Source organism: Aotus nancymaae, unplaced genomic scaffold (genome assembly GCF_030222135.1).
Source record: "Aotus nancymaae isolate 86718 unplaced genomic scaffold, 86718_ANA_hifiasm-v0.15.2.pri h1tg000083l, whole genome shotgun sequence".
Lineage (NCBI taxonomy): Eukaryota > Metazoa > Chordata > Mammalia > Primates > Aotidae > Aotus > Aotus nancymaae.
In genome coordinates, this window is record NW_026988498.1 from 8,132,787 (window position 1) to 8,153,840 (window position 21,054).

At 42.9% G+C, this 21,054-nt stretch overlaps 1 protein-coding gene across 2 annotated transcripts in view; it reads left to right on the forward strand.

Annotated features, from left to right (window-relative positions):
- Window positions 1-20,807, forward strand: part of CDC123 (cell division cycle 123) — a 48,522-nt gene extending 27,715 nt beyond the window's left edge. For both annotated transcript variants that reach the window (XM_064369008.1, XM_012443424.2), the window contains 6 exons: window positions 5,971-6,046; window positions 8,066-8,188; window positions 9,346-9,374; window positions 17,190-17,318; window positions 19,463-19,600; window positions 20,536-20,807. In XM_064369008.1, coding sequence (XP_064225078.1) covers window positions 5,971-6,046; window positions 8,066-8,188; window positions 9,346-9,374; window positions 17,190-17,318; window positions 19,463-19,600; window positions 20,536-20,562 — 522 coding nt within the window. In that variant the 3' untranslated portion in view covers window positions 20,563-20,807. The remainder of the gene's footprint in view (window positions 1-5,970; window positions 6,047-8,065; window positions 8,189-9,345; window positions 9,375-17,189; window positions 17,319-19,462; window positions 19,601-20,535) is intronic.
- The last annotated feature ends 247 nt before the right edge of the window (window positions 20,808-21,054 follow it).

Consider the following 21,054-nt stretch of genomic DNA (forward strand, 5'->3'; position numbering starts at 1 on the left):
GAAGATATGTTGAGAATTGCTATTTATTCTTAAGCGAAAAGAAGTTTCTTAGATTAATTTCTTTGGGAACCTAGAGCCACTGAAATTTTGTCTTTATGAAATATATACATAAGAGGATATATGTTACATATAGAATATATATGTATATATACACCCAATATATGTATGCAGTACACACTTGCTACAGGATATACACAAACACCTTTAATAAAACAAACACCTTTATACTCCTCACAGCTGCACCTAATTGTTTCAACATTATATATAGATCTATATATATATATATTTCTTTTCTTGAGACAGGGTCTCACTCTGTTGCCAGGCTAGAGTGTAATGGCACAATCTCAGCTCACTGCAACCTCTGCCTCCCAGGTTCAAGCAATTCCCCTGACTTAGCCTCCCAAGTTGCTGCTACAGGTGCGCATCCCTATACCCGGCTAATTTTTGTATTTTAATAGAGACGGAGTTTCACCATGTTGGCCAGGATGGTCTCGATCTCCTGACCTCGTGATCCACCTGCCTCAGCCTCCCAAAGTGCTGGGATTACAGGCATGAGCCACCGCGCCCAGCCCCATTTTACCATTTTTTTAATATTGTTCACTCACCTTACAAATAACTTAAAAGAATAAGAGGATAGGCCGTGTGTGGTGTCTCACGCCTACAATCCCAGCACTTTGGGAGCCTGAGGTCAAGAGTTCCAGACCAGCCTGGCCACCATAGTGAAGCCCCATCTCTATTAAAAATGCAAACATTAGCCGGGCGTGGTAGCGGGTAGTTATAATCCCAGCTACTCCAGAGGCTAAGGCTGAAGAATCGCTTGAACTGAGGAGACGGAGGTTGCAGTGTGCCAAGATCGTGCCATTGCACTCCAGCCTGGGCGACAAGAGGGAAACTGTCTCAAAAATAAAACAAAGAAAAAACAGTAAGAAGATAGTGAAGAAATAACTTTGTTAGAAATTTATGAGTTTAAACATATTAAACCTTAATTTTTATTCCGTATTTTCCTAGTTTCGAAAATATACACACACACACTCACACACACCTTGATCTGGTTCTTAGTTGCATCTAACTGCTCATCACCTGTCATGAATGGATCTGAAACATAATTTTTTTTTTTTTTTTGAGACACAGTTTTGCTCTTTTGCCCAGGTTGGAGTGCAGTGGCTTGATCTCAGCTAACTGAAACCTCTGCCTCCCAGGTTAAAGCAATTCTACTGCCTCAGCCTCTTGAGTAGCTGGGACTACAGGTGCACACCACCGCGCCTAGCTAATTTTTGTATTTTTAGTAGAGCTGGGGTTTCACCATGTTGGCCAGGCTGATCTCGAACTCCTGACCTCGAACTCCTGACCTCAAGTGATCCACCTGCTTCAGCCTCCCAAAATGCTGGGATTACAGGCCTGAGCCACTGTGTCTGGTCTAACTTTCTTTTAAATGTAGACTCCATGGTTCAGCTCTCATTCCTGGTTCTTCTTCCACTTACATTGTCAAAATGCAAACTTTCAAAAACTCTGACAGCTCATAGTTTGTTGAAAAGAAGATGGCCATCTTTGCTCCATAATTGCATTTTTACATTTACATGAAAATTATGTTTTCATTTTTGGTTTTTTAATACCAATTCAAATAAGTGCAGTAATTTTTAAAATATGTCTTTAGTGTCTGTTTGCTTCTAGCTACTTTTGTATATATGTACACGTGTTTTCAAAATTTGTTGACTCACTGCATGAGTAATTTTTAATATGTAGACTGTAGATATTGACATATCTTTTAGGATTATACTGTGTGCATGGAACAGTTAATTTACCAATTAATTTGCTACTTACCAAGTCACCAAACAATTACTAGATCTTAGAGTGGTTATAGGTGAGATTCCTACATACAACTTGTGAGATTTTTTTTTCCCTCACTTAATAGTGTAGTGTGAGCATTTTCCCAGCTTATTAAACACTTTTATAACTGTATAATATAGTCATAGCTGTTAATTCACGCAACAAACAGATCTGTCTATTAAGGACCTGTCTGTGGTGCTTTCTGCCAGGTACTAGAAGGAGATCATTTCCTTAGCCTTTCTCTGAGGCACAGTCTTTTTTAAGAAGTCATCATCAGCTGGGCACGGTGGCTCACGCCTGTAATCCCAGCACTTTGGGAGGCTGAGGTGGGTTTATCACAAGGTCAAGAGATCGAGACCATCAGGGCCAACATGGTGAAACCATGTCTCTACTAAAAATACAAATTAGCTGGGCGTGGTGGTGCGAGCCTGTAGTCCCCACTACTCAGAAGGCTGAGGCAGGAGAATTGCTTGAACCCGGGAGGTGGAGGTTACAATGAGCCAAGATAGTGCCACTGAACTCTAGCCTGGGGACAGAGCAAGACTCTGTCTCAAAGAAGAAAAAAAAGAAGGCGGCGGCGGCATTATTTACCTCCAAGAATAATTTACCAGTAGTTTGCTTTTTATTGCCATTTTGGAAAGATACCATTATCATGTGTATAGGATTTAAAACCCAGTTTTAAAAGCATAGGAAAGTGATACCCTTCAAGTAATTCAAATGAAAAAAGTTTTAAGTAGAATCCTGTGTATCGTTTTCTCCTGTCTGTGTGTATTTAAAATACACACACAGCTGGGCATGGTGACTCATTCCTGTAATCCCCACACTTTGGGAGGCCAAGGTGGGCGGATCGCTTGAGTTCAAGACCAGGCTAGCCAACATGGTGAAACCCCATCTCTACTAAAAATACAAAAATTAGCTGGGCATGGTGTCATGCACCGGTAATCTCAGCTACTTGGGAGGCTGAGGCAGGAGAATTGCTGGAATCTGGGAGGCAGAGGTTGCAGTTTGCCAAGATTGCGCCATTGCACTCCAGCCCAGGCCGACAACAGTGAGACTCCATCTCAAAAAAAAAAAAAAATACACACACACACTCTCTTTATATATGCTTATATATTCATAGGATACATCTGGAAAGATACAGAAGAAACCTAGCACTGATTGCCTCTGAGGAGAAAGACAGAGGGACAGGGTGGGGGAGAGACATTCTATATGCCCGTCTGTGTTTTGTGAAAATCAACCACAGTATGTTTATTACCTGTATAAAATAATATTTTGATAAACATTATGCAAATTTTCCAATAAAGTACTGTTAGCGTGCTACGATTGCTTATTTATTTGTTGCTAAGTAAAATCACTGTAGCCAAAATATGTATATATAACATGTATGTATACAAAATTATGTATGTATATGCCAGTAAGGGCTTTTAATAGATAAGAACTGTGTAGTATTTTAGTTTGGGATTCATTTAATAATTATATATTTTTTAAAAAATCAGATAATAAGGCTTGACTAAAAGCTTATAATAAATGAAAAATGAAATCAGTGCATTTAAAATTTCTAAGACATATTAAAAAAATTTTTTTGAATACATAAAGTGTCCCACTTGAAATTTTCCTGGTTTTTAATATGAGAAACTTATTACCAAAAATTTGAAAATACAAGAAAATATGGTCAGGTGCTGTGGCTCACACTTGTGATCCCAGCACTTTGGGAGGCCAAGGTGGGCAGCTCACCTGAGGTCAGAAGTTCGAGACCAGAGACCAGCCTGGCAAACATGGTGAAACCCTGTCTCTACTAAAAATATAAAAATTAGCTGAGTGTGGTGATGCACCCCTGTAATCCCAGCTACTCGGGAGGTGGTGGAGGTTGCAGTGAGCTGAAATTGTGCTAGTGCACTCTGGCCTGAATGATAGTGAGACCCCTTCTAAATCAATCAGTCAATCAATCAGTCAATCAAGGAAATATAAAGAGCCTACAACCCAGATATATAATTTCACTATTAACATTTTAGTCTTTAACTTCCCTTTCTTGAAATACATGTTTGTGGCTGTATGTGGTGGCTCACTCCTGTAATCCCAGCACTTTGGGAGGCCGAGGTGGGTGGATCACCTGAGGTTAGGAAGTTCAACGCCAGCCTGACCAAGATGGAGAAATCCTGTCTCTACTAAAAATACAAAATTAGCCAGGTGTGGTGGCGCATGCCTGTAATCCCAGCTACTCAGGAGGCTGAGGCAGGAGAATCGCTTGAAGCCGGGAGGCAGAGGTTGCAGTGAGCCGAGATCATGCCATTCAGCCTGGGCAACAAGAGCGAAACTCCATCTTAAAAAGAAAAAAAAAAAAGAAATACATGTTTGTGTGTATACACACATTCTCTTTATAAAATACTTTGCATGGCATTTTATAGCTTATTTTTACTTAAAATAGTATATGCATTTTTATAGGTCATTAAATATTTTTATAACATGATCTTTAGTGGCTGCTTATATATTTGCTGCTTCATTTGACAGACATTTCTGAGACACCTGCTATATGTTACATACTTGTGCTGGGAACACAAAGATAAATAAAATCTAGTTTTTTACCCATAGACAATTTACAGTTTGGTAGACAAGAGAGACCTGTGGTAGATCACCATGGTACGGCGTGGTTCTGTGCTTAGTATGGAAGGTTATGCCCAAGAAACTCTGGGAACCACGTGGGGGAATACTGAGCCCTTGATAGGATTCAGGGAATGGTGCCTAGAGTCCCTCAAGTTCCATTTCACAGGTCTTGAAACAGAGTGGTCTGTCCAGGATAAGGGAGGCTGGGGCTGCCAGCCATTTATTATCAGTCAGTGCTGCAGAAGAACAGGACTGGTTGTCGCCAAAGAGCATTATAAACACACGAAAAGAAGCATACATTTTGCCAGCTGTACTGTTTCTAAAACTGGAACAATTCAATAGTGTATGAGAGTTTATATATATTCAATAATTATTAATTACAGTAATAAGACCCATTTGTGATTTAGGCCAGGGGTAGAATTGATTGACTTTAAAATACTGAGAAAATAATAAGAGAGTTATTTTGGTGATTTATTGTGGCAAACCTCAATAATAATTATATCAAAGTAAGGATTACCTCATGGTACTTAAGGTAGACAACTTCAGAATTATTTTATTTTATTTTATTTTTGAGATGGTGTTTTGCTATGTTGCCTGGGCTGGAGTGCAGTATGGTATAATCTCAGCTCACTGCAACCTCTGCCTCGTAAGTTCAAGCGATTCTCTTGCCTCAGCCTCCCTAGTAGCTGGGACTACAGGCGCCCACCACCACACCTGGCTAATTTTTTGTATTTTTAGTGGAGGTGGGATTTCACTATGTTGGCCTGGCTAATCTCTAACTCCCAGCCTCAGGAGATCCACCCACCTCAGCCTCCCAAAGTGCTAGGATTACAGGCGTGAGCCACCTCGCCCAGCTGGAATTACTTTAGTATTTGATATTCCTCAAGGGTAGAGAACATATGAATGAACATGGGGCACTGTGGTGATAAGATGTGACTACATTCTTGGTGGTGTGCATGTATGACACAACTCTCAAAGTGGCAGTGACGTGACAAGGATGCATTTTATCATAGAATTTTAGCACAATTTTCTTGTGGTTATTAGAATAATAGATCACAAGGCTGGGCGTGGTGGCTCATGCCTATAATGCCTATAATCCCAGCACTTTGGGAGGCCAAGGTGGGTGGATCACCTGAGGTCAGGAGTTCGAGATCAGCCTGGCCAACATGGCAAAACCCTGTCTCTACCAAAAATACAAAAAATTAGACAGGCATGGTGGCACATACCTGTAATCCCAGTTACTTGGGAGACTGAGGCAGAAGAATCATTTGAACCTGGGAGGTGGAGGTTGCAGTGAGCTGAGATCGCGCCACGGCACTCCAGCTTGGGCGACTGAGCAAGACTCCATCTCAAAAAAAAAAAAAAAGAATAATAGATCACAACTTTATTCCCTACATCTCATGTTAAGAATGTTTTATGATGCCTCTTGTTTTAAAACCATTTGATAATGGCAGTCATTAAGATACAGTATTGACATAAAATTGCCTAGTAGACCTCATCACATAGTTGTGTTATATTAAATATGTTTTCCTTTGTTTACAGCTTGTTCTCCGAAAATGGTGTGAATTGATTCCTGGGGCTGAGTTTCGATGTTTTGTCAAGGAAAACAAGCTTATTGGTGAGTTTTCTTGTTTGTTTTATCCTTGAAAGTCATCTTTAAAAGAAGACAAGGTTTTGTTGGAAGTAAATTTCCAGTAATTAGGACAAGGATGTCAGTCCGTTTTCATCTGAGATGCCACCTTTAACCGATTGATACTGACTCTCTGGAATGACGTGTTGATGGGAAGCCGGAGCCCATATTCAGTTGCCACAGGAAACAGTGTTGTCAGTTAATCATGGCTGCCTGAATTCCAGAGATAAAAATGGTGGTTGTCACGGTCGCTGATTTAGGAAATCAGGAACACTCTGTATAGAATTTTCCTAAGCAGTACTTAGCAATAGTCTGCTTATTTTAAGGATCATAAAAAGCCGAGTTTTGGAACCTTTATTTCTATTATTGGGGCACTGTTTATTATTCTAGCAAGAGAAAATATGTGGACAAGTAAGTGTATTCTTCTGAGTCACCCATTTTCTGTCCTTTCAGGTTACTATTTTGTTTGCTATGATTTAATTAAGTTAAATATTGAAGATAAGTTGTTCTTTATTTTGTTTATGCATGTTTTCCATGAAGTAAAATTTATCTTCAGCCTAAAAAAGTGGAATTTGAATAGCATCAAAGCAGCACTGTTTATTCATTGAAAGTGATGTTGAAATTTATTAACCTCCCTGAAAGAAACTTAGGGCGTTCTGATTTCTCATATTGCTAGATATTCTTGAAGAAGCTGCAGTGTAAGTATTCTAAAGGAGGGGACCTGTTGGCACGATTCAGGAACAGAAGCCCTTATTTCAGAGCAGAGAGTTTTTCCCTAGGACTGGAGCACATTCAGGGAGTTTGTGTACTAGTCCTTTTAGTGTGTTTGGAATCATGTCAGCAAGTCACTCAGAAAAAAGGAGTGTTTACTCTTCCATGGGTTGAAAGAGCAGGCAGTGAAGGACAAGTAGCACATATAAACAAGAAAAGAATACTGCTTCTGTGCAATACGGGCTGACTATGGTAGACATCTGGTAAAGAATATTTTATATTTTCCCAAAGAAAGTGGAAGAGAATACCAATTTGCAGAGACCTCTTTGGAAGAAATCAGAGCAGCAGCAGTGGATTATGTGTGCAGGTTTAAAATTGCTGCTTTAATTTTTTACATAACAAGACTTTTTGTGATTTCGAATTCTTTCCATTGTATTACATGAAAATAACTATTTCCATGGGCTAGGTGCAGTGGCTTATACCTGTAATCCCAACAGTTTGAGAAGCCAGGGCTGGAAGATTGCATGAGGCCATAAATTCAAGACCGGCCTGCACAACATACTGAGACCCCGTTTCTACATATAAATAAAACAATGAGCCAGGCATGTTGGCACATGCCTGTAGTCCCAGCTACTTGGGAGACCGAGATGGCAGGGTCACTTGAGCTCAAGAGGTGGAGGTTGCAATGAGCTATGACTGTGCCACTGCACTCTAGCCTCAGCAACAGAATGAGAACCTGTCTCTTTTAAAAAAAAAAAAAAAAGGCCTGGCACAATGGCCCAGGCCTGTAATCCCAGCATTCTGGGAGGCTGAGGCGGGTGGGTCACGAAGTCAGGAGTTCAAGACCAGCCTGGCCAAGATGGTGAAACCCTGTCTCCACTAAAAATACAAAAAAAAAAAAAAAAAATTAGCCGGGCGTGGTCACAGGCGCCCGCAATCCCAGCTACTCAGGAGGCTGAGGCAGGAGAATCGCTTGAACTCAGGCAGCAAAGGTTGCAGTGAGCCAAGATTGCGCCATTGGACTCCAGCCTGGGTGATAGAGTGAGACTCCATTTCAAAAAACAGAAAAAACAAAACAGTAAATTCTTCCAGAAGTCAGAAGGCATGGCAGTGTAGAACTTAAAGATTCACCTGTTCGTATGAAACTTTTCAGCTGGGTCATGTGTACTGCGGTACCCATCAGGGTGATCTTCTTATCTCCTTCAGTGGTTCTTTCCTCAAAATGTTTAAATCACATGCTGATGTGTTTGAAAAGAATATTGTATAATAACAAGATATAAAATATTTTCTTGCCAGGTATTTCTCAAAGAGATTATACACAATACTATGATCATATTTCTAAACAAAAAGAAGATATTTGCAGAGGCATACAAGACTTTTTCAAGAAACACATACAGTATAAATTCTTAGATGAAGACTGTGAGTATTTTTTTACTGATCCAGTAAAATGAAATGAAATAGATAATATTACTGGACCTCATTTACTATGGTGTATATCTTAATAACTAGATTTGAAGTACTGTATTTTAAACATTTTACTGTATTATTATTTGTTATTTTTGATGGTTTGTATGTTAATTTTTTTTTTTTAATTTGGAGACAGTCTCACTCTGTCACCCAGCTGGAGTGCAGTGGTGTGATCTCATGCAGCCTCCACATCCTGGGTTCAAGTGATTCTCCTGCCTCAGCCTCCTGAGTGGCTAAGGCTACCGGTGCACATCACCACACCTGGCTCATTGTTTGTATTTTTAGTAGAGATGGGGTTTCACTATGTTGGCCAGGCTAGTCTTGAACTATTGGCCTCAAGTGATACAACCCACCTTGGCCTCGCAAGGTGCTGGGATTACAGGTGTGAGCCACCATGCCGGCCATGTTAATTTCATCTTAATTAAAATCTATTTTGACTACTGAGTCAGTTCTCTTGTTTTAATGTTTGATTGTGTATTTCAAAGGGGCTATCTACAGAGAACAAAGTCCATCTACCTTTCTAGCTTCTCTGAATGATCAAAGGCAGCACCAGTTACAAAGTAAACATTTGTGGGCTGTTTTTAGGAATTGAAAGTATATTATGTGAGAGTTTTCATACATCTGAAAATTGTATCTGCTGTGATTTACATTTTCTCTACTTGCCAAGACTGGGCTCTGTGGCAGATTTGACTTAAAATAAGATGAATCATGCATGCTTCAAGCCTAGTTAGATTTTATGCTATCTAGTATAAAGTTTACTCATCATATTCTCCCAGATCAGTGATTGATGACTTTGCTCAGTGACTCCTTCCTTCCTTCCCATAGAACCAGTTTATAATGGGAACTGGTTGAGATGATGTTGGTGTTTGGTTTGAATTTTTAAATATAGGGGATTATGGCTGGGGAACAGAGAAAAGTAAAGCAAAGTTAGATAAATAAAACCTTGCAGGATGGCTTTTTATGTTTGAAGTTTGAGATTTAGGAGCATTAAATCCTCAAGATCATTTATGTTCTGCTGTTTTTGATTAAAACATACTTTAATTTTCAAAAGGAGATTTACATCATAAAATATTAGTTTGTTAATAACTGAGTTTTTTTCTCCTTTACAGTTGTGTTCGATATATACAGAGACAGTAGGGTAAGTAAAAACTCTATCTGATATTCTTTATAATAAGAGCTGTTTTTATAAGCAGGCGGAGCATGCCTTCGTTATGTGTGTGAAGGATCCACTGCTCAAAAAATATTTTGTCTGGGCGCAGTAGCTCACACCTGTATTCCCAGCACTTTGGGAGGCCAAAGCAAGGAGATCGTTTGAACTCAGGAGTTTGAGACCAGCCTGGGCAACATAGCATGACCTCATTTCTACTAAAAAAAAAAAAAAAAGCCCAATCTGGGCACAGTGGCTCACGCCTGTAAGCCCAACACTTTGGGAGACCGAGGCAGGAGAACCACTTGAGGTCAGGAGTTCAAGATCAGCCTGGCCAACATGGTGAAATCCGTCTCTACTAAAAATACAAAAAAAATGAGCCGTACATGGTGGCAGGTGCCTATTATCCCAGATACTCAGGAGGCAGAGGTTATAGTGAGCCGAGATGGCACCATTGTACTGCAGCCTGGGGGACAAAGTGATACTTTGCCTCAAAAAAAAAAGTTATCCAGGCCTAGATAGTATGTGCCTGTAGTTCCAGTTATGCAGGAGGCTGAGTTGGGAGGATCACTGAGCCCAGAAGTTCAAGGCTGCAGTGAGCCTTGATTGTGCCACTTCTCTCCAGCCTGGGTGACAGACCGAGACACCATCTCCTCCTCAAAATTTTCTCAAACCAACTAAGGTGTTTGAAATTCACCATGATCAAAAATCTCCCTTAAAATATGCCTAACATTAGGGGACAGAATATCTGAAATTGTTGTGTACCGTGATTTAGGGATTCTTTATTCAACAGGTAGGTAAATGGGCACCTTACATCCTGGTTCTCATTTGTGTCGGAGGTCAGGGCCTGCTTAAAATAGTTCAGTTTGCACACTTAAATGTGGCCAGGAGTTTGTCACTTGATATTTAAATAATTATTTTTAGTCAACTAAAAGTGACTCACAGTTTGAGTTACTTTTATCTTTAGACAAAAGAGGATTAGAGTAGTTTATTCCTTAAATCTTGGCCAGGTGTGGTGGCTCACGCCTGTAATCTCAGCACTTTGGGAGGCTGAGGCAGGCGGATCACCTGAGATCAGGAGTTCGAGACCAGCCTGGCCAACATGGTAAAACCCCGTCTCTACTAAAAATAAATCAGCCAGGTGTGGTAGCCTGCGCCTGTAGTCCCAGCTACTCAGGAGGCTGAGGCAGGAGAATCACTTGAACCCGGGAGTTGGAGGTTGCAGCAAGTTGAGATCACACCACTGCACTCCATCCTGGGTGAAAGAGTGAGACTCTGTCTCAAAAAAAAAAAAAAAAAAAAACCTTAAAAGTGATAAAAAAAAACTTCTGTAAGGAAAAAGTTAAAGTGACTTGTTAGTATAGCTACTTACTGCTGACTTAATGAAGAATTTCTAGAGCAGAGGTTTCACTGTCTAAGACTTACAATCTTTATAAAGAAGTTTCGGTCACTAAATGCTGTTTGGTGATGCGTTTTCCCATGTGTTACCTACACACCAGCAGACTATTTCTCATTTCCCCCTCCATGCTTAGATTAGCCTCATTGTAGTAAGATAATCATTTGAATCTGAATCACCTTTGGACATCTTTGAATCACTTTTGGACAAAAAGATATGGCTCATATGGTCATGTCCCAGAATAACTGTTAACTATTGATTTAACTCTGTTAAGTCAGAAGACATCACTATATTTTCACCTTTTTGTCTTCAAAGACGATGGTGTGTGTTAAGAGTTACGAGAGGGCCGGGCGCGGTGGCTCAAGCCTGTAATCCCAGCACTTTGGGAGGCCGAGGCGGGTGGATCACGAGGTCAAGAGATCGAGACCATCCTGGTCAACATGGTGAAACCCTGTCTCTACTAAAAAATACAAAAAAGAAAAATTAGCTGGGCATGGTGGCACGTGCCTGTAATCCCAGCTACTTGGGAGGCTGAGGCAGGAGAATTGCCTGAACCCAGGAGGCGGAGGTTGCGGTGAGCCGAGATCGCGCCATTGCACTCCAGCCTGGGTAACAAGAGTGAAACTCCATCTCAAAAAAAAAAAAAAAAAAAAAAAAAGAGTTACGAGAGAGAGGGGCTTTAGGCCTTTGTGGTGGCTCACACCTGTATTCCCAGTACTTTGGGAAGCTGAGGCAGGAGGATGGCTTGAGCCCAGGAATTTGAGATCACCCTGGGCTGAACATAGTGAGACCTTGTCTCTACATACAAATTAGCCAGGTGTGGTGGTTTGTACCTCTAGCCCCAGCTACTCCCTGGAGCTGAGCAGGGAGAATGGCTTGATGCTGGGAGGTTGAGGCTGCAGTGAGCCATGCTCAGATCTATCATGCCTATCAGTGAACAGTAGTAGGTGGTGTCTAGCCTCCTGCAGACTACTGCCAGGTGAATAACCCTGTACATGTTATTTCACACGCTGCAGGTGAATCTGCAGGGTGAATTCCTAGAAGTGGGATTGCTGGCTCAAAAGTGAAATGTACTTTGATTTTGACAGATACTGCAGTTGACCCTCCCTAGAGGTTACACCTGACCAGATCCCCCAGGATGCAGCTTTCCTCAGCGCTTGCCATTATAATAGAGGGCCATGCTTTTCAGGGTTTTTTGGGTTTGATAGAGAAACGATGTTTCAGTATAATTTCTGTTTCTATTTTTCTTAGTGAATGAGGATGAAGTTTATCTCTTCATATATTTAAGTTTCTGTAAACCATTGCTTTGTGTCTTTTTCACTTTTTTCTGTTGCCTTATTGTCCTCAAAATGTAGGCACTGTTGAGGTATTCCAGAGATGAGGCCTTGTCGTTAGTCTTTTGCTGTGAACAAGATCACATATATGGTTTCTTTTCTGGCTTTCGAATTTGAGCCATAATTTTAAAAAATGCCTCCCCATGGATTTTGTCTAGTTCTTTTGTAATTTCTTGGTCTACATTTCAGTATTGGCTCTGTCTGGTGTTTGTTCCTTCGTGTGTTTGGTATTGTTGCAGAATTTCAGAGACTGGAGAGACGGTTGAGGTTACAGACGGAGTTTAAGGCCTCAGGGAAGTTTGCTTATAAAAGAAAAATTTCTGCTTCTCTTTTCTGTATTACTTTTATGTTTATCATTTTTTCCTCTTCAGTATGTTGTATGGATCACCTTAGTCTTTTTGTCTAGCACCAATATATTATACTGTCCTTCAGATTGATGACGATTTCCCAAGTTCCGTGTGCTTTAATCCCTGTTGCGTTTACAGACTCTCATTCAGGTTGGTTGTTTTTTTTTGTTTGTTTTGTAAATCAGTTTTGGAGTTCATATTTAGTGGGCTGCTTCTTTTGTTTGTGAGAATCCCAAAGATCCTACATTTTGGCTTTTTCATTTGCTCCTACCATGCTCCGCAAAACTCATTCACAGAAAGACAGCGGCATCGTCTCCTGCGAGGAGAACTGTCTCCTGGCACTCCGTTTCCTGAGACTGCAGCCCTCCGGAGTTTGTATCTAAGTTCTAATTGCCTTCCTGTGGCTGATCTGCTGGGAAACCCTTCCATGGTGTCCACAGCAGTATAGTTGCTGCACTTAGTTCTGTGCTTTGGGTTCTTCTTGTTTCTAACCCTTGGGGATTTCCCGGTCTTCCTCATAATCTCAGTGACAATTTAAAGGGCTTGTTAAGTAGCATGAATTTCATCCTGTTTGGAACAGCAGGCCTTGAGAGTTACCATAAGGGGCTGGCCATATTTCTGGAGCCCTCACATGTCTCACACTCCAACCAAAATAACCTGTTCCCACATCAGGCTGTCGTGGCGTGGCCTCTGCATGTGAGGGTCATTGTTCTTATGTGATCGCTTTTCCTACCAGCACCACGCTTCTCCTCCCAGAGCATTGCTGTTATCCCTCAGGTGCCCAGGTCCTTGGGAAGCATTTCCAGCCTTCCCTTGCACATATAGGCAGGTGCTCCTGTGCGCTCTCCACCGTCACAATGCCCCGTTCTGGCCTCTCTTGAAGCAAAATACCCTGCACGTTGCCACTGCTGGATGGTTTTGATTCTGTTTTGAAGAGGTGGAGATATGATTCTGCTCAAGCCTGAGGTCTTGGGAGGAATTGATTCTGTGTTACTGACCTTCATACCCCAGTGCGCAACACAGTGTCTGGTCCCTAGAGCTTGATTGGGGTAGGGGGACAGTCAGCTGGTACAAGGACAGTCTGACTGCTCTTTGCTTGTTGGATTCCTCGAAGCAGAATTAACTTCTCACGATGTTTGTGCTTGATATGTCACATGAAAAACATGTTATGGCCAGGTGTGGTGGCTCACGCCTGTAATCCCAGCACTTTAAGAGGCTGAGGGAGGTGGATCACCTGAGATCAGGAGATCTGATCTCAGCCTGGCCAACATGGTGAAACCCTGTCTCTACTAAAAATACAAAAATTAGTCCAGCGCAGTGGCAGGTGCCTGTAATCCCAACTACTTGGGAGGCAGAGGCAGGAGAATCACTTGAGCTCAGGAGGAGGAGGTTGCAGTGAGCTGAGATCGCGCCACCATACTCCAGCTTGGGCAACAGAGCAAGACTCTGTTCAAAAATAAAAATAAAATAAAAAAGTTTTAGCCATAAAGTCCTGATTCTCCTAGTTTATAAAAGCCTGATTACAGCTGTTTTTTTTTTATTGCTTACTAATTTTTTTGTACCAGAAGATAGCTTCTGAGTTACAGAGTACACTGCCAATTAACAGTGGTGGTTTGTTTTCACTTAAAAATATGTTTTGGGCTGGGCACAGTGGCTCATGCCTGTAATCCCAGCACTTTGGGTGGCTGAGGCAGGCAGATCACCTGAGTTCAAAAGTTGGAGACCAGCCCGACCAACATGGTGACACCCTGTCTCTACCAAAAACAGAAAATTAACCATACGTGGTGGTGCATGCCTGTAGTGCCAGCTACTTGGGAGGCAGAGGCAGGAGAATTGCTTGAATTCAGGAGGCAGAGGTTGCAGTGTGCCCAGATTGTGCCACTGAACTCCAGCCTGGGCAACAAGAGCGAAACTCTGTCTCAAAAAAAAAAAGGAAAAAATATGTTTTGGTTTTTTGCATTGTGGCATATTTCTGTACTAAAGATGATGTAACCATTTAAAAAAGTAATGAGATGGTTTTATTGATTATAAAAAGTCAAGTAGAAAGGGTCTGGAGGTTAGAAAATGTCCATTTTGTTATCGTGACATATATTGAAGACATCTTAGCAGTGTTCTCCAAAATAAAGCCGACATCATTACCAAGAAGTACATTGATGGCTGATAGTGTCTCCTATAGTTCCAGGAATGAAGAAGTGGGTGCTGAATGGAGGTGAGGAAGCAACTCAGGCGGCGAGAGAGATTTGCAGGGTGTCTCCTGGGGCTTTTATACAATGAGGAACTTACCGAAATGGGGTGTGGTGAAAACATCCTGCAGTGGGCCTCTGCCACTTCCTAGAAGCTTCTGGTATTTGAAGCAAGTCCTAATAAGATGTTCCATCTTTCTTTTTTTTTTGGAGATGGAGTCTTACTCTGTCACCCAGGCTGGAGTGCAGTGGCATAGTCTCAGGTCACTGCAACCTCCATCTCCCAGGTTCAAGTGATTCTCCTGCCTCAGCCTCCTAAGTAGCCGAGACTACAGGCATGAGCCACTATACCCGGCTAAGTTTTGTATTTTTAGTAGAGACCGGGTTTCACTGTGTTGGCCTGGCTGGTCTCAAACTCCTGACCTCGTGATCCTCCTGCCTTAGCTTCCCAGAGTGCGGGATTACAGGTGTGAGCCCCTGCACCTGGTCAGTGTTTGATCTTTCTGAAGATTTTGCTCTCACTCAGCTGAGAAACTGTGCCAGATATGAGGCATGCTGGCTCCGCGGCCTCGGTGCTTGGAATTTCACACACACACCCCCGCTCAGGACATGACAGCAACACATTTATAGAAAAAACAAATTCATTAGTAACCAAACGGCACAAATACACAAATGTTTCAGTGAGAAAAGTCAAAAGGAGCAAAGATAAAACTTTTCAAGGACATACCTGTCCAGTTCATGGCGATAGGTGTTCATCATCAGACGCCGTGGCTGTCATTCCTGGCGCTGTGGTCCATGCGCCCCCACTCTCCGTGTGTCAGCGCTGTGCTGTTTTCTGCGCAGAGGCCCCAGCCCTACCTCAGCACAGTGCCCTCAGCTCAGAGGTGACCCTTCCCTGAGGCGAGTCACCAGATTGCCCACTGTGGTTTCAGAACAGGATGAGGTAGACATTTCTTTCAGAGGTTGGCATGTTTTTTTTTTACCTCCCCTTTGTATGCCGTCAAGCTCTATTGTGCAGACTGAACACCTACTACATTCACAGAGAAAGAAAACAGCATCTTCGGGTTGGGCACAGTGGCTCACTCAGAGGCCAAGGCAGAAGGATCATTTGAGGTTAGGAGTTTGAAACCAGCCTGGCCAACATGATGAGACCCTGTGTCTACTAAAAATACAAAAATTAGCCAAGCATACTGATGCATGCCTGTAATCCCAGCTACTCGGGAGGCTGAGGCAGGAGAAACGCTTGAAGCAGGAGGAGGCGGTTGCAGTGAGCCCAGATTGCATCACTGTACTACAGCCTGGGCAACAGAGTGAGACTGTGAAAGAAAGAGAGAGAGAAAGAGGGAGAGAGAGAGAGAGAGAGGGAGGGAGGGAGAGAAATGGAGGGAGGGAGGGAAGGAGGGAGGAAGGAGAAGGAAGAAAGGAAGGAAGGGGAAGGGGGAGGGGGAGAGGGAGGGGGAGGGAGAAAAGAAAACAGCATCTTCTACTTGGATATGTTTAAAAAAAATCTGCGTTGGCTGCAGCCCTTCCCAAGTCAGGAGCGCTGTTCTCTGGAGCCACAGGCACTGCCTAACTCTGTCCAGCTTCCCCTGAACAGAGCACTGAAGGCTCTGGGGAAAGCACTTTGGTCAGACTATAGCCGCTGAGCCTTTGGGTGACAGTTCCTTTTCCTGCTGGAATTTTTTTTTTTTTTTTTTTGAGACAGGGTCTTGCTTTGTCACCCATGCTGGAATGCAGTGTTGTGAACATGACTCACAGCAGCCTTGACCTCCTGGGCTCAAGCGATCCTTCTACCTCAGCCCTCCAAGTAGCTGGGACTGCAGGTGTGTGCCACTGCATTCAGCTAATTTTTGAATTTTTTTTTGCAGAGACAGAGTTTCACCATGTTGCCCAGGCTGGTCTTGAATTCCTAAGCTCAAGTGATCTGTCCACCTCAGCCTCCCAAAGTGCTGGGATTATAGGCGTGAGCCACCGCATTGGATTTAAAGTTCCAATGTGGTTTGAGGCTGGAGTTGGAAGTTATCTCTTAGGCAGAGCTTTTGTGGGTCCCTTCTTTCTACATTCACAGGGACCCTCCCTTAGATCTCTGTCTACTCTATTCAGACAGGTGGCCCTTTATCAGATGGGACCTAGAGGGATGATCTTTTGAAATAAGTCCTAAGATTTTTAATATTAGAATAATACGAAGACTATCTTTCTGGCCGGGTGACTTGATTCGTGTCTAATCCCAGCACTTTGGGAGGCCGAGGTGAGAGGATCGCTTGAACCCAGGAATTTGAGACCAGCCTGGGTATGAGACCCTGTCTCTAAAAAAATACAAAAATTAGCTGCATGTAGTGGCACATGCCTGTAGTCCCAGCTACTCAGGAGGCTGAGGCAGGAGGATCCTTTGAGCCCAGGAGGTTCAGGTTGCAGACCGTGGTCACACCACTACACTACAGCCTGGGCAACAGCAGAAGACCCTGTCTTCGAATAAAAAAGTATTTCTTTCTAAGAAGAAAGAGTACAGACTGTATTTGTTTTTGTTTTTCCTCTCTGTGTTCCAGGGAAAGGTGTGGCTAATTGATTTTAATCCATTTGGCGAAGTCACAGATTCACTGCTGTTCACCTGGGAAGAACTGACATCTGAGAACAACTTAAACGGTGATTTCAGTGAAGTCGATGCTCAAGGGCAGGTAAGGCATTTTTAAGACAGAACGTAAACCTTTCCAGTCTGCTGACTGCTTGCTCTTCAGACACATAGGTAGGCAGCAGTGGCCGGGACCCTTGGGCCGTGCAGCGTGTAACACAGCTTGACTAATAGCTCACTTGCCCCTGGTGGTGGTCAAAGAAGCGTGTGCCACTTCACTTTATATACAGAAGTAAGGATCATCTGATCACTTTTTTTAGTTCTTTTTCTGAGCTGCTTCTGTTACACCCACTGGAGGAATCTTGGTCCGAGATCAGCGCATGCGTCTGTTCCTTCTGACCACAGCCCCGCCTGCTTTGACTGATGGAGAACAGGGACACACGTGCGCACCAGCAGTTTCCTGTCAGCCTTCTCCTCCATGTCCACAGTGCCTGGTTCATGCCTTCACACTCCTCACGTCTCCCATCTTCCTTCCTTCCTCGCAGCAGATGATTTAACTTCCTTTTTCCAGGAAAAGGGAACTTACTGGTGAGAATTCTCTTAGCTGATTTCTCATCACACCTACAAGCTTATCTATTCTTCCTCAGTCTAATCTCTCCCCCAGGACACTGTGTCCTCTTATCTCATCCCCCCCCCAGGACACTGTGTCCCCCTCTCTCATCTCCCACCTCAGGACACTGTGTCCCCCTCTCTCATCTCCCCTTAGGACACTGTGTCCCCCTCTCTCTCCAGATGGCCTCTGCTCTGTTTCCAAACTCTTCCTCTGTACCAACTTCTGTCCATCCAGATTTAGTCATATTCAGATATCGCCCATCTGAAAAACAAAACAGTGTTCAACCTGGTTTCTTCACCCGCCACTCTCTCCTTTCTTCTCAGTTTCACAGCCAAACTTTCTTTAAATAACTTTGTAGAGCTGTTTTCTGCCTATTAACGTAACGTGCTCATTCTTAAAGAAAATTATATAATCAGCTATGACTCTACCACCTTGAGAACCACTGTTTATATTTTGATATATAACATGCATTTAAATACATACATAGAGCTTTGTAAATAAATGAGATCGTGCTACATATGCAATTATGTGTCCCGAGATTTTTATGTAGTCTTCTCTTGTGAGGATTTTATATCTTTTAAAAAATAGTTTTGGGCCAGATGTAGTGACTCACGTCTATAATCTCAGCACTTTTGGAGGCTGAGGTGGGCAGATCACCTGAACTCAGAAGTTCGAGACCAGCCTGGCCAACATGGCGAAACCTCATCTCTACTAAAAATACAAAAAATTAGCCGGGCATGGTGGCGGGCACCTGTAATCTCAGCTACTTGGGAGGCTGAGGCAGCCTGAATTCTCCTGAATTGCTTGAATCCGGAGGCAGAGGTTGTAGCAGTGAGCCAAGATCAGCCAGAGTGACAGAGCAAGACTCCATCTCAAAAAAAATTTTTTTTGGCAGCTGGGCAAGGTGGTTCATGCCTGTGATCCCAGCACTTTGGGAAGCCGAGGCAAGTGGATCATTTGAGGCCAGGAGTTCAAGACTAGCCTGCCCAACATAATGAAACCCCCATCTCTACTAAAAATACAAAAGTTAGTCGGACATGGTGGCACACACCTGTAGTCCCAGCTACTTGGGAAGCTGAGGTGGGAGAATCACTTAAACCCGGGAGGCAGAGGTTGCAGTGAGCAACAGAAATCTGGGCAACAGAGATCGCACCACTATATTACAGCCTGAGAACAGAGGAGAATTTGTCTTAAAGTAAAAGAAGATAATACTTTTGGCTGAGTGCAGCAGCCCACTGAGCCTATAATCTCAACACTTTGAGAGGCTGAGGCGGAGGAGTGCTTCAGCTCAGATGTTTGAGTCCAGCCTGGGCAACATAGTGAGACCCTGTGTGTACTAAAAAGCAAAAAAAATCAGCCAAGTGTGGTGGCGTGTGCCTACAGTCCCGGGAGGCTGAAGCATGAGGTTCACCTGAGCCCAGGAGGTCGAGGCTGCAGTGAGCCACTGTGCTCTAGGTGGGATTACAGAGAGGAGCCACTGTGCCTGGCCCATTTTAACTTTAGAATCTTCCTTTCTCCTTATCATGCACAGAAGAAAACATGGAGTTGAAATTGTTCTGCTAGGTTCTTTTTTAGTTCGGAGAATAGGCCTAAAAATAAAGGACTGACATTCTTTCTCCTTTTTCTTCTTTGTACAGGATTCCCCAGCTTTCCGTTGCACAAACAGTGAGGTGACAGTCCAGCCCAGCCCCTATTTGAGTTACCGGCTGCCCAAGGACTTTGTAGACCTCTCTACCGGGGAGGACGCTTACAAACTAATAGACTTCTTGAAGCTGGTAAAGTCTATGTGCATTTAGTGTGCTGGCCGTCTTTTCAAATGGACCTTCGGATTGGCTTTTATATGATATTTCATTGAATCCTGTATCACCTAGACTTTGATGGTTATGAATGGAACCGAGTAACTGAGTTAGATCATTTTCTGATTGAATGTGAAATAGGAGCTGAAGGCGTAATTTATTGATTAGAATGACAGAACATGTTTTTGGGCTGTATGTGCCTTTTGAACTTTTTTCAGCATACTTGTAACTTTGAAGAAAGTGTGCATATTGCCAGGCGCCGTGGCTCACACCTGTAATCCTAGCACTTTGGGAGGCGGAGGCAGGTAAATCACTTGAGGTCAGGAGTTTGAGACCAGCCTGGCAAATGTGGCAAAACCCCGTCTCTACTAAAAATACAAAAATTAGCCGAGTATGATGGCAGGCGCCTGTAATCCCAGCTACTCAGGAGGCTGAGGCAGGAGAATCGCTTGGACCCAGGAGGTAGAGGTTGCAGTGAGCTGAGATCGTGCCATTGTACTCTAGCCTGGGCAACAAAAGTGAGATTCCATCTCAAAAAAAAAAAAAAGAAAGCGTGTATGTTGTTAGTGGGCTTCAAGGAGACCAAGCCTCTGCTCTGGTGGTGATTTTACTTGAGGGAATGTGAGTATTCATATTTCTGAGTGGATTTCTGTGTAGGAGCTTTTGTATGTACAGAAGAAAGAGAAGAAAATATTCAAATACCTGAGGATAATTTGCTCAGGAATCAAAGTGATGAAACTATTTTATGAATTAGTTAAAGCATGGTTTTCCATGACAGTTTTTAATCACCTTCATTGCCATCCACTGCCAGGACCTCTAGAAAATTACACCTGCTGACAGAAAACGTGATCTTGGCTGTGCAGACATCCAAGGAGCATGTGCTGTTTTAACTGCATCTTGTTTTTTTTTGATAGAAGAGAAATCAGCAAGAGGATGACTGATGAGCGTGCTGGAGCTGGAGAAGAGGAACCCCCACCGCTCTGGGAGCTGCTCATCAGCCACAACTTCCTGCTAACCCTGATGCAGGGTGGGGCGGCCAGTGTGGACGTCAGCTGGTTTTTATATTCAAGTACATTCACCTGGGGGAAACAACGGAGGGACTTTGCTACTTGTAAAAATAACAATAAGTAGATCTTAAACATAGGAAACCAAACTGTTCTGATAATAAAATACTTTCTATGAAATACGTTGCTCTTCCACCCAGTCTGTATTTATTTTTAATTTATTATTATTATTATTATTATTATTATTATTATTATTTGAGATGGGGGTCTCACTGTTGCCAGGCTGGAGAGCTCACTACAACCTCTGCCTCCTGGGTTCAAGCGATTCCCTTGCCTCAGCCTCCCAAGTAGCTGGGACTTACAGGCACGTGCCACCATGCCCGGCTAATTTTTTGTATTTTAGTAGAGATGGGGGTTTCATCATGTTGG